This window comes from Kryptolebias marmoratus, linkage group LG16 (genome assembly GCF_001649575.2).
Source record: "Kryptolebias marmoratus isolate JLee-2015 linkage group LG16, ASM164957v2, whole genome shotgun sequence".
Classification (NCBI taxonomy): domain Eukaryota; kingdom Metazoa; phylum Chordata; class Actinopteri; order Cyprinodontiformes; family Rivulidae; genus Kryptolebias; species Kryptolebias marmoratus.
Window position 1 is genome coordinate 18740351 of NC_051445.1, and position 16488 is coordinate 18756838.

The 16488-nt window shown below is 37.0% G+C and overlaps 1 protein-coding gene across 1 annotated transcript in view; it reads right to left on the reverse strand.

Annotated features, from left to right (window-relative positions):
* The window catches only part of dnah5 (dynein, axonemal, heavy chain 5), a 92456-nt gene that overhangs the window by 54636 nt on the left and 21332 nt on the right, over positions 1 to 16488 (reverse strand). The window contains exons 33-51 of the mRNA XM_025004554.2: positions 14529 to 14728; positions 14205 to 14358; positions 13692 to 13855; positions 13405 to 13561; positions 12900 to 13112; positions 12407 to 12631; positions 11631 to 11803; positions 9309 to 9379; positions 8761 to 8868; positions 8390 to 8577; positions 6838 to 7032; positions 6361 to 6495; positions 6024 to 6131; positions 5408 to 5561; positions 4754 to 4900; positions 3949 to 4190; positions 3671 to 3847; positions 807 to 1011; positions 426 to 568 (exon numbers count right to left, since the gene is read on the reverse strand). Coding sequence (XP_024860322.1) covers positions 426 to 568; positions 807 to 1011; positions 3671 to 3847; positions 3949 to 4190; positions 4754 to 4900; positions 5408 to 5561; positions 6024 to 6131; positions 6361 to 6495; positions 6838 to 7032; positions 8390 to 8577; positions 8761 to 8868; positions 9309 to 9379; positions 11631 to 11803; positions 12407 to 12631; positions 12900 to 13112; positions 13405 to 13561; positions 13692 to 13855; positions 14205 to 14358; positions 14529 to 14728 — 3159 coding nt within the window. The remainder of the gene's footprint in view (positions 1 to 425; positions 569 to 806; positions 1012 to 3670; positions 3848 to 3948; positions 4191 to 4753; positions 4901 to 5407; positions 5562 to 6023; positions 6132 to 6360; positions 6496 to 6837; positions 7033 to 8389; positions 8578 to 8760; positions 8869 to 9308; positions 9380 to 11630; positions 11804 to 12406; positions 12632 to 12899; positions 13113 to 13404; positions 13562 to 13691; positions 13856 to 14204; positions 14359 to 14528; positions 14729 to 16488) is intronic.

Sequence of the window (16488 nt, forward strand, 5' to 3'; positions counted from 1 at the left end):
AATCATCAAAATTAAACAAAATAAACATTTGAAATATATGAGTTTGTATGTAATGTATGAATATAATATACAAGTTTCACTTTTTAAATGGAATTACTGAAATCAATCTACTTTTTCATGATATTCTAATTTTATGACCAGCACCTGTAAAACAATGTGATGGTTTTAAAATATTAGTTTTGTTAACCTATGAATTACTTAGTTTCCTCCTTTTCCCTTGGTATGTTCAACAAATACACTCCTCACAAACCTCCAAACTTATAAAGCAAAGGTTCCTTTTTTTTTAAAGAGGTTGAAACATTTATTTTGTTCTATTTTCTGATGAGACTAAAGTGGGTACCCAGTTGGGACACACTTTAGGCCCATCATTTATCTGCTTCTGTGGACTGTTATGTTTCATTTTATGCATTTAAAATGAATGTTACCTTGCCCTGCTTGGCGATGGTCTGAATTAAAAAGTCTGTTCTAACATTGTCAACATTGGGGACCAAGATGGAGCTGTACTCTGGAGTGGAATCAGGTGGATAAAAATATTCCTCTACTTTGGTGCTCCAGTGGACCCAGTGGCCTGCAGGAAAAGATATTTATATGCATTAAGAAGATAAATTGTGCTGAGGAAATAAGCACAAGACATGACAAGAGATGCTTCTGAATTTTTCTTCAGCTGTAAAAATTAATTTACTTATACATGGCACATGTATAAGCATCCTGTAATCTTTATTTCTAAATGAACAGCTTAGTTTTTTTTCCTTGTTGAGGCAAGTGATGTTCAGGTGACATCAGCTCTTAACTAAATGCATGATTACCATCTCCTGTGACATGGTAGTCAAACATGGTGTCCTCGCTGTCAGGAGCAATGTCCGGCAAATCCAGACAAATGCTGTCGTTTCCTCTGAGCCAGCACTCCATCTTCCTGCGGTCCTCCAGCTCGAGTAAGGCTCCGGTGCTCCACATGAGGGCAAAAACATACAGTCGCTCCAGGTGCTCCTTGGATAACTCACCACTGTGCTCCTGCAGAGTGACAAGTTCCTCATAAGAACAAAAATTCCAACTCAAACACCTGAAAATTTACCACCTTTAAAAAGACAGTCCTTATTCAGCTCAGAGAGAAGATTATTGAAAATTACAAGTCAATGGATGGATACAAAAGGATTTCCAGAGACCTAAACATCCACAGGAGTTCTATTAAATGGAAGGAATATGGGATGTGTAAATCTACCAAGAGCAGGCCGTCCTGACAAACTGAGTGATAATGAGGGAGGATTACAGTGAGAAAGGCAACCAAGACACCTGTGAGCACTGAAGGAGTTCCAAGCTTCAGCAGGTGAGATGGGTGAATACTTACGCAACTACTTATTTTACATCAAATATTGTTATTTAATTGGTATAACTCTGTAGAAATTTAGTTTCACTTTGACTCAAAAGTATTTTTTTTAAATATTGTTTGTAAAGAAGGATAATTTATAGTGATCATGACTGATTTATGACAGGAATAAACGCAGAAAACATCCAAGTAGGTGAATACTTTTGCAAGGCACTATATGAATGTTAACCAAATAAAATTTGAAATTATTACATCTTTCAATGGCGTTTAGTTAGCCCTGCTAACTGTATCAGGACTGGGTATTTTTTCCTGAATGGTAAATGTTGCTCACTGTGGCTCACAGTTTTCCAACAGGCTGCCAACATTTCCAACATTTTTTTCATGACAGACAGCGACTGACTGCTTAAAAGGATTAAACATAGCTTTTTCTGTTCCATTTATTCCTTCTCTTGTGTCTTTAAACACAAGTAGTTTGTCAATTTTGTCAAAGAAGGAAAAAAGTCAAAACAATATGTTATAAGGACAGGACTTCATGTAATTGTCATTATTTTAGTAGATAATTTAGATTTTATAAGCTTTTTTAAAAAAAGCTCATTTATAAAGGTGACAAACATTCACTTTGAAAGGATTGTGCATGCAATCTTTTTCTCATAATATGAAGTGATGATAAAAGTGTGCACTTTAAATACTTTATTTAAAATATCAGATGTACTAAGTGCATGAGAGGGATTTCAGTTTTCTATGTAGGAATTATGACTCTTTCAAGCACTGTTGACCCTTGTATGCAGTTTGTTCATTTACAAATATTTTTATTGTATTTTTGTTTAAATCAGTTCTGGATCATTTAACAGGTTTCCTCTTTGGTTACCGGGAGAATCATCACCACATTTTTAAACCTCTAAGACTTTTCAACACTGGAACACATTTTTGACCTGTTGAAACCAATCACCTATTTTTTTTTTTTTCCTCTTTAGATGTAACTGACTACAGCACACGTGTCCACCGTGTTTCTGTCCGTCTGACACAGCTTCAGGTCACATCCATCAGTTGACTTTGTTGAGTAAAAATGCTTTTCCAAGGTACATCTGAGCCCACGTAGCTTTACTCATCCTGGTAGCATGAATGCTGAGAGTTCAAAGGCTGCACAATCCATCTGTGGTACATGGTTTTGCTTTTAAAAAGTGAGATTTCTCACAGACTCCCTGAATCTTTTCACAATATTATTCACTATTGAGGTTTCAAAATCTGAATTCTCACTCGTAAGTAATTTCTAGGAAAAAAAGAGTGACAAAGAAATTGAGCACATTGTGTTTTTAATAACTCAGAAGAGCTACTGAGCCGATTTTGTGTGAATCTGTTGTCTTGAAGCAAAGAACAACGTTGTTTTCCAGTAACAAGACAAGAAAACACTGGGTTAAAACACTTTTAGTATGAATGATAAATGATCCTGAAAGCTTGGTACAATTTCTCCTTTGAATGTTTCTCATTGTTCATGACATTTTCACACTCAGCTTGGATAAGTAGTATCTGTTTTACCCAAAACATACAGAATGTAAAGAATCAAAGTTTTCTGAGTATTTTAAAAATGTTCTAACCACTTTACCCCCCCCCCCCTTCTTTTCTATCCTTACTCATTCAGTTTTTGTTGCAGAAATTGTCCTTAAAGATTAATGATGTCAAGTTAGACTGTAAAAATTCAAATAACGAGGTAAAGGTTTCTTCGACGCATGCTGTTGGCCACTGCAGTAAAATAGTAGAATCTGAGTTTCATCAGATCAGAAGATTCAGTGATAAGTATGATGAAAGCTCTAGGTTTTTTTTAACTGTTACTGAAGGTGTAATAATCTTCAGCAAAAAAATATGTGTTTTGACAGAAAATCTTTTTCTACACTTAATCATATGACCCTGTGTATACTGTGTACAAGTCCTTAGTCGAAGTACACACCATAGTGTTCTTTAATGAAGCACCATTTAAGTTAAGACATACATCCAATGAATAACTTCACTAAATCAAAAAAGAATATCTCTGAACATGTTGTGTCTGTCAAGAGAAATTATGAGCTATTGAAATAGCTATAGAAATAGTTTTTAAATATTATAGAAGCATTACTGTTGCTATTTACAAAAAGATTAAATGTTTTGGTTTGAATATAATAACTATAATGACTGCCTGACTGGGAATCAAACCCTAATCTCCCACACATGAGGTGGATATGCTAACCATCAACCCAACACATCATCTTCTTTTTATTTTATTTTTTTGAATGTCACAGTTCCAACTCTCACCCTTTATTAACTGTAGTCTGTTCCAGCAGACAAAACTCAGCACAAGTAGTACCATTTTACCTTTAGTGGAATGAGCCCCTGGAGCATGTTTATACACTGCATGATGACAAAAGCCTCCAACATGTCCATCTTGAACTCTAATGACTGCACACAGAAACGGTACAGCTCAGAGAAGGAGGAGGAGAAGAGCGGCCTCAGTGTCTCTGCCTCCTGAGGCGATCGTTTCTTTAACCAGCCCTGAGGGGGAAACATGTCGCTGTGATTGCTGCCACACCACCCCACAAGCAGCATAGTTTTATATGTTCGACCGGGAAAGAAGAAGAATTTAGTTTATTTACCTCCAGTATTGGGCTCCAGCTGAGAACAGAGGAGCTCATGAACACCATCCCGTTGCGGGACACAGTGGCAGGTGAGGCGTTATCGATGTTATGTGGCTCAAAAACCACCTTACAGTTGGGAGCCATCGGTATACGATCTCCATTTGCCAGTGTAAGAGTCCGGTTGTCATCCAAAACTGAGTTCAAGTTTTCAATCCAAATGGCATCAACAGGTCCATCCAGGACTATCCAGATGTGCTCTCCTAAGAGGAAACACATGTACATGTATGTGAAAATGATGACAGTTCAAGCAAGCGATGACTATACATGTGTTCAGTATACACCAAAATAATCACAAGTTTTTTTATTGTTCTTTTTTTTGTTATTTTATCATAAACCTAATGTTAAAATCCACAGTGACCTCTAATGGTAAACTATAATAGAATAATAAAACAAAACGCATGGTAAGAATCTCTTAGCATGCCATGTGTTAGAATGGCTCTGAGCTGCTACTATATTGAATTTTAGCTCAATATTAGTAAAACTGACTGAGTTGTAGCCATTATTGTGTTGGCTATTAAGGTCAATTAGCTGTCACCATCTCCTTGAATCTGGCCGACTCCAAAAGTTAATCAGTTGTAGAGACACATCCAATGATTACTTTCTAAGAGTTTCATTATTTTTCATCCGTTGGTTAATAAGATGTTTTACAACCAGACAAACAAACCTATATGCACACACGCCCACACACACACAGGCAGTTGTAATATTGCCCACCTTTCATTGTGGCAGGTGATAATGAAATTAAGTGAGAAACTTTTCTGACCTTTCTTTGCTCTCAGTGTTTTTCTCCAGAGTGTGGAGAAGATGCCATCAGTCCAGTCGTTTGTGGCCACGTCAAGTCGACCAAACATCTGCGGCGCAGTGATGGCTTTAGGGTTCATACGCATTTCTCTGTGGGGTTGACCGCACTCTGAGGGAAGAAAATATGGACTGAGACATCAAACTTAAGGTCTTTAAGTTATTTGCTTCAGTTTCTTTATGCTCTTTTAAATTTTAGCAGTTTCTTTTTTCCTGCTGTTCTGCTGCTTGTTTTTGCTCTTTGGCACCTGGACTCCAAGCCATTATTTTTCATGTAAAAATCATTACATCATAAGTACCATACTGCGCTGACTACTTACTTCAAATTTCATGTTGTCACAAATAACTTTAACTCAACAGTTTCTTGGAAAATCTGTGTTTTTTCTTATTAGTATGGAAATATATTCAGAAAACTGATGTGTGAAAGTTGAGTTGACTAAATTTTGCAGCAGTTTTTTGTGCTGAAACCAATTTGGAACTAAAGAGTAAAAAATGTGGCAAGACCACACGCTGTGATGGCCATAAAAAAACACTTCTGTTAAACTTCAATGTTATCTCTCACAGATACATAAAACTGTTCAAAAACAGCCAACTTTTCACACATTTGTGTTTCTTTTACCTGTCATAGCTCTCATCAGTGCATGTATACAAGCAGTCTTTCCAGCCCCACTGGGCCCCAGGGCCATCATACCATGTCGAACCCTCTGAGTCTCAAACAGCTGGATGATCTTAAGCTTCCATGGAGGGTGACTGATCAGACCAGCATCTTCAACCTGAAAGAGTAATCAGCAAATACTTATTATTTTAGCTTCACTGTGTACACCAGGTATAATGACCTGTTCTGGATCATAACAGACTGCAGAAATTAGGCCTTCTAATAAAAAACACATAAAAACAAACTTCTATATGTAACATTTTCATGTTCCTGTGCTTTGTTTCTTCAGAGGTACTTAGTATAAGTACTTGACAAATGATCAATGGCATCATTTGTATCCCTTTGGGAGCTTTATCTTGAGGCACTTTAAAATGACTTGAAAAATACAGCAGTCTTACAGTCCATTAGGCTTTTGTCCAAATTTACACAGCATTTTTATTTCTGTTTTACCCTTTACCTTTTTCTTACCATTTCCAGAGCACTTGTTCCCTCTTTTGCCTGTTCATCTGTATAGCACTATTCTTATAAAGTTTGATTTCTTCTTGGAAAGGCAGAAAAGCTGACCTCGTGCCTCTCTTACCTGTTTGTCAATAGAAGCCTCTAGCTCAGGGTAGCCTGCTTTATCGAGTTGGATTCCTGGGAAAAGGTCCTCAATCAAGCTCAGGAAGAGTGGCTCATCCTCATCAATCTTATGAACACACATAGGGACATTAAGTTACAGAAACCCAAAACCAAGAACTGTTTGTCGTAATTTAATTTTGGTATTATAGTCAATATTTAGCATTTTTTGAATGACTGAACCTGTTTTTGCTATTTCTTTATTTTTTAACTCACAAATTATAAAAGCTCAATTAATCTTAAAATTATATGCATGTATGTGTGTACATATATATTATTGTAAGTTTCCCAAGACTGACCAGTTTGGAAAGGTTCATGTCCCTCAGAACCCTCATGACAATGGTAGACTCGGTATCACTAGGGTTGGCTCGTTTGGCAGCTCCCAGAGTTCGCAGAACTGACAGAATGTTCCGCAGCCCAAAGTCATAGTGAACCTGGACAATCACAAGCAGCATTTTAGAGGATTTCAGCTCACAAGCACAAGTTTAAAACGCTGTCATGACTCAAAGTAACTCCAAAAGAAAAGTCCAGTGTCATTCTACAAAGCCATTATATTAGATCAGATGCAAATGAGAAGCTGCAACAAATGGACCCAAAATGATCTTACTAGCATCACAGTGCTTACTTATAATAATAGCATATTACTGTGTATACGTAGACTAAACTAGTAGAAGACCTTGGAAAAAATCTCCAGTGCTTGTGTCATTTTGGCATACCAGTGTACTTCACGTTGGGCTTGCACAGATAAAATGCAGTTTGTAGTTTTCTTTTTTTACCTGTTTAGAGAGCTGCTCCTCACACAGCTTGTAAAGAGTGAAGAACTTTCGAGCCAGCTCCATGTTGTCTATGAAACCACAACTAGCCAGTTTCACCCTAATGATGATCTGACGATCAGGAACCATCATGGCTACAGAGCGGAAGTTGATCTTCAGGTTTTCAGGAAGCTCCTGGCGACCTGCATAACCTGGATTCTGAGTAGAAAGTAAAATTTACGCACACACATTCAAGCATTGCAACTTAAGTGAAATAGAAAATGTTATAACCAAACCACAAATGCAACATTGTGTATTGTAGCAAACTACATATTTAGATCACAAACCCTAGTGTTTAAAAATGACATAGCATTATACATTTTGTACATAAGTACAAAATGTGCAAAGCAACAGAAAAATATAGAAAAGGTTCAATGTTAAATTTAAAAGTGAGCATTTGCCTGTTGTGCTATATATACATATATATATATATATATATATATATATATATATATATATATATATATATATATATATATATATATATATATATATATATATATATAGTACAATGTGCCTACACAAACTGCATGCAGTATCTTACATTTACTCATAATAACAATGAAGGAAGACAACTGGTGCATCTTTAAAGTTGATGTTCAATCACCATTTTACATCCCAATGAACACAACTTTATCAACATTTTCCACAGAGGCCGATATGAACACCAGCATAAATACACACAAAGATCTCTGCTTCCTCTAATCACAGGAAAGATTATTTCCCTGCCCTTTAATGACTTGCCTTGGGACTGCCCCAGAAGCTAAAAGGATCAAAGCGTTACTAAGTGAGAAGTATGATAATAAACAGTGGGCAGTAGTACCTAAAGCAGAACCTGAGTTTATATACTGTACAAACTTGCTAGCAAATCAAGACATTTTAAAGATCAGTTCCTCACAAGTTTACTTAATCATTATCATGAAGCTGTAAAATCAATTATTTTTTGGATAATTTCTAAATGATGATAAGGTGCCTGCTTGGAACAAAATTTGTCTTTAAGTTATAAATCCAGCAGCTAAATGCACAGACTGTGGGAATGTCTAATTTGCTTGACCAGGTTTTACAGCAGAGGGTAATTAGGGGAAGTGGGCACAGGTGAGTGATTACAACTAGGATCAGGTGGAGATGGGCGTGGCAGGAAGACAAGAGATAATCAGAGGAGAAATGAATGATGACAGGAAACAAAGACACAAGGAACAAGAACTGAACTAAGAAACAACTAAATAACAAAACAAAATAAACAATAAACTCAAACCAAAGCATGAATCAGAAACATAAAAACGTAACCCCTGAAAACAGAAAAACAAAGCACCAAGAACCAAAGCCAAAAATAAACTCAAAAGTACTGCTTGAATTAGCAAATGTTCAAAACACAACAATTACTAATAATAGATATACTAAAAAACAAAAGTAGAAATGCTCTATATGACCTCTGCTAACTGATGGTGTAAAATCAGTCAGCTGATGGCCTCACTGAGCTATAGGTACACTGATTTAGCATCATAGGGTCACTGACCATTGTAAGGAAGATTCCAAACTCGGGATTCATGTCAACACTGTCTCCATCAGTGAAGATAAAGTTTTTGCGGCGTTCCTTCTTGCAGGTGAGAACTATTGCAATCTGCTGAGCTGCCACGGACAGAACGGGGAGGTCAATGCGGTTGAACTCATCAAAACATCCCCACGAGCCGGACTGAGCCAGACCTACAAATCAAACAGGACCTACTCAATCAAATGCACACTTACAAGTTAAATCTTTCATTTACGTTAAAGCTTTTATGTCTGATTTTCTCCATCTTTGATTCATTAGCTAAAATAAGAAAACAGGAATGTCACAGCCATTTTTTACTGCCTCTGACATTCACTAATCAGCTTTAAAACTTTTACCTTTGAATATTCTTCCTAAGCCTCTGAAGTCCATTTGGTCAGAACAGTTGAAAACCACAACATATTTTCCCAGACAGCGCCCCATGTCCTTTATGGTCTCAGTCTTTCCTAAAAATAGAAAACATATTGTTCATAGACAAAAAGTGCCAGTATTTATGGCAGAAAATTCTTCTACAGTTTCTCTTTATTTAAGTGGTTCCCATCTCAGAACAATTACCTGGGCTGTTTAATTGTAACCGAAGAGTAGCTTAAACCACCAATAATTGTCCTTTCTATACAAGTTCAATTAAAAAGCGATGCAACAAGAAAGTAACTGTTTCCTTCTTTTATACTAAAGTAATATTTGGCATTATTTAAAAACCGAAAAGGAACAGTTTGTTCATTTCACATCACTGCCACACTGATGACATGATGTATAGGCAGGATCTGAATGTTCTGCCCCATTATTTATCTTAAACAATACACTGCTAGTACTCTGTATGTAGCCCTGTTGAGACAATCTAAATTAATAGATAAATATAACATGTAAAATGTATTGTTAGTCTTACCTGTGCCTGCAGGACCAGCAGGGGCTCCACCCATACTCATTCCAAGAGCCTGGGCTAACGTGATGTAACATCTGAGCAAATTTTGACACATGCATATAGTTATTTTATTTTCAAAGGCAAAAGTGGGCCTTTTAAATTAGTTATCATTTTCTTGCACCTTCAGAAACAGTCTCTGCTTTTCTAAGGTCATACTCCTTTAAAAAGATTACAGCAACATCATTCTCCACTGGGAGGGTGGAGGTTGAACACAGCTACAGAACACACTCCTGATGCTAATGGAGTTCAATTATTATTGGTTTAAAGAGACTTTAGTGAGAAGGAAGACTGACAGTAGGACCTGACTTTGGGTTTTTAGCAAAATATCCAAAAACTGCTTGCAACAAGTTTATGTTGTTCAGAACACAAACAAGTAAATCAAAGCATTATGAAAAAAAAAAAAATCTCCAAAGCAGAACTTTTTTCAAATTTTAATTTTTTCATGTGTTTCATTTTAAAAAACAGATGCAAGGAGAGAGAATATGAAGAACAGAGATGAATAACAGAGGGGGTGAAGTAACAAAGTGTCAGAGGCAGCAAAGGATGGCAGTGAGAAAATCAGAGCTACGTTGGCGCCTTCGACCATAAGGCCAATGTGCCACTTCTTTGGAGAGATGTTGTCAGATGTCTGTTAGTGAGTTCATCCCTGCTGCTGTCCTTTCACAGCTCTTTTTCTTTTTTTCTTTTTTTGTGGACATTAGCTTGACAACATTCCTGCCTCCCCGCTCAGTTTAGTTTTTTTTTTGTCTCTGTCACTCACAGCATCTGTCAGTGACAGAGGTGATGATCACTGTCCAACAATGTCTGCTCCTCCTCCTAATTTAATCTCCTCCAAATCCCAGAGCTGCTTCTGTGGTTCTGCTTCTCACATCACATGTATTATGCATGCAACAGAAACTTTAACTAAGAGAAATGTTATGTTGTAATATTCTACTTTATTTAGTTAAAATAGTTTCACATAGTTTCATATAATACACTACTTTGGAAGCCACTGATTCTTTTCTTCTTGTATGTGAAAAATAGGACAAGTGTTTCCAGCACTGCATCAAACGTCATGTGATTCCATTTTTACCACTTATTTAAATTATCTTTCATGTCTAAAGTTAATCCTATAGGCCAAGGCAAATTTATTTGTTGCAGTTTAGTCAGATTGTCTTTATTATGTTTCAATTGTGTCTCAGTTTTATCTTTTTTTTTTTTTTTTGCTTCCAAATCACTAACAATTTGGTTTCATAGGCTGAGAAAGCCTTGCAAACTTCTCTCCCATTTCTCACACATTCTGACTCACAAAACAAACTGAGAAAAGTTCCAGACATGATCCAGGATTTGTTTTTTTTAAAATATAGAAATATTCCTCCAACATAAAAACGAGGCCCCGGGGGCTGCAGAAGCTTGGTGGTCAGTGCAGCGGCCTTGTAATCCTGAGGCTGCAGGTTGGAGCCCAGGTTGCGTCAGGAAGGGCATTTGGCCTTAAACAACTGCCAAAGCTTTCATGTTAGTTCGCTGAATGTGGCAGCCCCTGTAGAAGGGAGCAGCCGGAAGAAAAACAAGAGATAAGCAAGGCCCTGCAACTCACGTGAAGAAACCAATAACCCTTGCAAGCGTTTCCAGACATTTTAGAAACTCCCTCACAAATGTCCTTCACAATTTGTCACCAAAAGCTTCAGCCCAGTGAGATATAGGCTTTAGCAACAGCTTTTGGTGTAGAAAAATAAACAAATAATTGATTAAATAGATGACAGTTTTAGACCTTATTAGCCTGTTTAGTATTATATCATGCTATATTTAATATAATGAAATTTTAAATAGGATTTGTTTTAATCACATGTTAACTTTCTTGGGAAATAAACAGTCAAGTCACAATATTCTGTAATTTTAAAGTCATTGCTCACTCCATGAGCCTCAAATGCTAAATTGTCCTAAAAAATTCTAGTTTATGAATCTGACCCCCCCCCCACACACACACACACACACACACTTTCAACCCCTATGGGCCAGAAGAGGCCCTCCCTCAGGTCAAAAGTGGCCTGCAGGCCACCAGTTGTTGATCACTGCCTTAGGCTGTCCTGTCTTTATTTACACTTTGGAACACACATGATAAAGGTTGCCTCATTCTGAATGTATTTGGGTAAATTGGTAGCTTTTTTAAAAATATTATTTTGTTGATTTAGTAGTAAAGAAAATACTCAGTAAGTGTGATTAAAATGCAGCATTTCAGATCCAGATTTATGAAAAAAACTTTCCAAGCCTTATTTTGCATGCTTACTTTTATAAACGGCCTTTTACCTGTCAGTCAGAGGTGTAATGACAAGCCTTTCTGTGCAGCCCAAGAATTCATTCTGGTAAACAAAGCCCACGTCTGTGATGTTTATGATCATCTTGTCTGAGTCTTCATTGAAGTAGAAACGGCACTGCTTCAGCCACTCAAAGTCATTCGAGCTTTTGATGTGCAACCGACACTAGGGGAGAGAGAAATCGCAGATCACCAATTTAAGAAGACTGAGGGAGAAAGAAGAAAGCTGAAAAGAAAAGAAAGGAAAAGTGTTGATGAGGCATTAGATAACAGGAAAAAAAACATTAAAGAGGTAAAAGAAGGTGACATTACAGAAGAGAGGCAACAGTTAGGAGATGTTGTCGTGTTGGAATAAAAATGACAGGACAAAAAGTTGTTCAGAAACATTGAAGAAGACAAGAGCAAAGAAAAGACTAAAAAAATAAGGTTGAGAATTAATTAACACAAGTATGAGGGGAATAAAGATGAACAAAATAAAAAGAAAACACCAAAATAAAGTCACTTCACCTTGGAAACCAGCAGCAGGTGTCTGAAATGAAAATTCAAAGGCACCCCCTGCTGTGTCTTACCATTATTTAGTGCCATTTAAAAAGGTTTGAGGTCTTCAGACAAAAAACATGTTAATTACAAAACACCAATTGGTACTCTGCTATTACAACCACTGGGATTCTGAGTGTCAAATAAAGTCTAATATAGTAAGGATGTCCTGAAAAGGTTTGTGACACTTATGTCTCTGCTTTCTTTATGGAGTAATCCACAGCATGCTCACCAGATCATCGAATATGTCCCGCTGATGGACATGGATAGTGATAAGTGTCTCATATTTGGTCCTCTCCACAGCTTCCAGGTCTCTTGTGGTCATGTCGATCAGAGTATTAAGCAGGTCAAGGAAAACCTGATTGGTCTTAGCCATGATGCGGCGATCATACCGGGCGTTGGTTAGAGCCTCCTCAGAGTCTCTTGTCCAAATCATCTGGATACCCAGCAAGCCCACCTGGGTTTAGAAAAATGTCATTATCATTTCTGGTAAACATGATGGTAAAACGCTTTAAAAACTTCATACAATCATTAGTTTTAAAGAATACTCTAGTAATTTAGTATTGCTAAATTGCAGTACAGGACTGATACTGATAATTCCAATTAGTCTGACACATTCATAGTGTAAGTGTAAATTATTCAGTTTATTAATTTTGAGCTCTTGTACTTATTCCTTTGCCACCAGTGATGAGGCTTCTTGCAGTTCCATCACTGTTATGACTCACCTGAGCAGGGAAGGAGTTGAGGAAGTCGATGAGCTGGAAGCCTGAGTCCTGGATGGCCAACGCTGCCTGTTTGATCACCAGGTGCAGTGACCGCTGGGATTCCTTCAGCAGAGCGTTCAGCCACACTTCCACGTTCCCTTCTGCTGTGACCGGACGCTCGAGCTCTATCGTCTCCCCCTCGCGCGATGATATAGCAAGAATTCTGTCATATACCTGAGTCAAGTGAATATTAAATTTATTAGCATAATAGCTGTTTATTCTTTTTGCTTTTATAATTGCATTTTAATTAAAGTTTAATATGTAATGCACATATAATTATATTCTACACAACTCACAGCTGTAAATTCAAATTTTGTTTGTTTTAAACTTTTTATTTTTGTATGACTTTTTAATCAGACAAAAACATAGAATATTATATTTTTGTAGCACTCTCCTGTCTGAGGGTATGTAACACAAACAACAAAACACTGAAATGTGTCTCAATAATAAGGGCAATGATAACCACCTTGTCATGGAATCGTACACATTTGATGTTGTCGAAGACGTTAAGCAGGTGGGCCTGGATGGTGTGGGAGTCTGAGGCCTGGCCCAGGATTTCCAGCAGTGCCGGGTCAGAGACGAAGAAAAAGCGAGGAAACAGCAGTCGCTTCTTCTCCAAATAACTGAAAATACAAAGTTGTTAGCAGTGAAACTTAAAATGTTACCATTCTATTTTATGTACCTTTTTTTTCCAACCAGTCTTCATTCAGTTTTAATCATATCGCTCTGTTGTTTGACTTTATTTGAGCTCACCCTGTAAGTGACTTTTGACAAATCTCCAGCTGTTCAAGCAGGTGAGGAAGCAGCTGTCCCATGGTTTCATCTCCCACACAAGACTGAATGACGTTAGGCATTTCATGGGCTCGCATCATGATCTTCACCCATGACTTATCAATATTGGAGAAACGCTTTGCTTCCTAAGGGTTGAAACATTCATCAGTTTCATCATCACTTCTACTTGCTAAAAACTACTCAGGAATTTGGTTTGTGACAAAACAATAGACAGAACAAAGTAACTAAGAGTGAAAATTTAAATCTAGTATAAGTCTGTATACTTATGCAAATTATTGCACACAGCAAAATATTATGGTCAAGTAGTTGTGATCGATAAAAGAGGAATTTTAAATTAAATGTTAGCATGTTTGCCTTAAAGAAGAAAAGATGACAGCAAACATGAATTTGGAGTTAACCTTTGCATTAAATGGTCACTAAGTTTCCAGTATTCTTCAGATTTTTTTACATTTATTCGGAATAAACTTATTTTACCTTAGGCAGCTGTTTGGCAATGTCTCCACCCACAAACACAGCTTCCAGATAGATCCACAGGTTCTGAACGGTCATCCAATGTTCAATAATATCAGTGGTGTTGGAGAGGTTCTGAACCCACTTCTGTATCTGGGCTTTAAACGGGGTGTTGTACCTGAGAGGGAAGTTAAATTTGCATGAAAGCCCTGCAGTGTGACACACAACTCTGGCTGTTAAGTTAATAAGGAAATCCAATTATACTAACGCCTTCAGGGGCAGAACCTTTTAATTTTATTCCTCTCATCAAATTCCAAACACCAATTATGAAAATCCACACAGACATACCTGTTGCTCATGAGAGACCCCAGAATCATCAGACTGTCCTCCATGCTGGCGATGATCTCTGATGTGCTGTCTCCTCTAAGCAGCAGCTCGCCACGGGTCTTGAAGTTTGCGAACGTAAAAGTCTTGTTGTCCCACTCAGCGATCACTTGTTTTAATTTCTGCTCAATATCGCGTTCTTTTACAGCGCTGATGCAGATGTCCTTTAAAGCAACACACCCCCACAGTTGTTAGGACGACAGCATGAAGAAAATATTCTTAAGGAAATGTAAAAGGCACATAATTTACTTTCATAATTGTGTTTTTCAGTTCAGCTGTGAAAAGGTTATGAATAATAAATATCTTACCAGTTGTAGACAGCTTTTTGGTTTACCTCAATTTGAAGAAATAGTTTATTTCTCCCCAGATTAGTTTGTCAATTCAGTCAGGATTAAGTTCTACTTCTGTTGTAGAGATATCTACAACAGGTAAGATATTAATTGTCCACAACCTTTCCACACTATCCTTCCCACACAATGAACTAACTCTTTAGGAACATAACCTTCCTCAATATGACTAAATGGATCTGATAACTGAAATAATACAAAAGAGGCAAAGATTAATGCTCACTGCATTATGCTAATGCTGTAGCTGTGTTAATTATATGTCCACCTCATACATAGCTCCAAAATTCAATGCACAGTCAACTAATTGTACATCTTTAATGATACACTGTTAAGTACATTTTAGATACTTAGATCACACTTTATGTTCTATGAAGCAATGTGTCTCTTTTGAAAGTGGATCAATTAGATTCTTGTCAGACAGAATACCTGCCAGGCCTAAAACACAATTCAGTTTTTCATTATATTACATCTGAAAAAGGTTTAAAGCATACATCAGGGAACAGTCCAGTGGAAAAGCTTCACATTTTGAGAACAAATTATGCTCTCTGTGTTTTTAAAAGTAACTCAGAATTCCAGCCACATCGGCAACCAAACAGGAATAATACATCAAGGTAAAAATATCTGCCAGGAAGGAAAGAAATCTGAGGTAAACCTTGAGCTAAAGGCTTCAAAATTCCTTGAGCTGAAGCAATATATTGCATACCTAGTAGATACAAAGGTACTAGTAGTAGTAGTACAGTACAGTATATTAATGTGTGTACTGCCACGTTAACTTTTTACAGCTTTGAAAAGTTATCGACTGTGATTCTGCCATAATTTTTAGTCATTCTTTTAACTAAGAAGGTAGAACAAAAAATGAAAAATGCTGAGCAACCGTTTAAAAACATATTGTAAGATATATACTGTATTTATAATCATTTGGTTTGAGCTGAAGACTGAAATCAGATTAAATCAGATTTGAAGTAAAAAAAACTGTTAAAAAGTGAAAGTAGATTAATGTTACAGTACTCCTTCAAGACTCAGATCATAAACTAGGAACTGCTAAAATATCACGTACACTATCCACAGCAAAGAAAGTTTTAAATCGCCATGGACTGAGAAGGATCAAGAAAAGAAGCCCCTGTTCCAAAAACAACTCCTTCAAACTTAACTAAAATTTTCTGGTGACTACAGGGACAAGCCGAATGCCTTTGGAATAATTTTTTAATACTCAAATGAGACAAAAACTGAGCTATTTGGCCACAATGACAGAAAGAATAGTTTGAGGAGTCAATGCGAGGCTTTAAAACCCAAAAATACCAACTGTCTAGCATGGTAATGGTAGCATCATGTTGTGGTAATGGTGAATTGCATGAGGTGGGTGGAATAATGAAACAGGATTACGTCTAAATTTCTTACTTTCAGATCAGATCAGCTAGATGGTTAAAACTTGGACACAACTGGGTGTTCCAACAGGACAATGGTCCCAAACACACATCAGAATTAGTTTCTGAATTGATTGAATCAAGCTAACATTAAGCTCCAACCTCAACCCTATTAAAATGTTCTGAACTATACTTAACAGGATACCAGGAAAC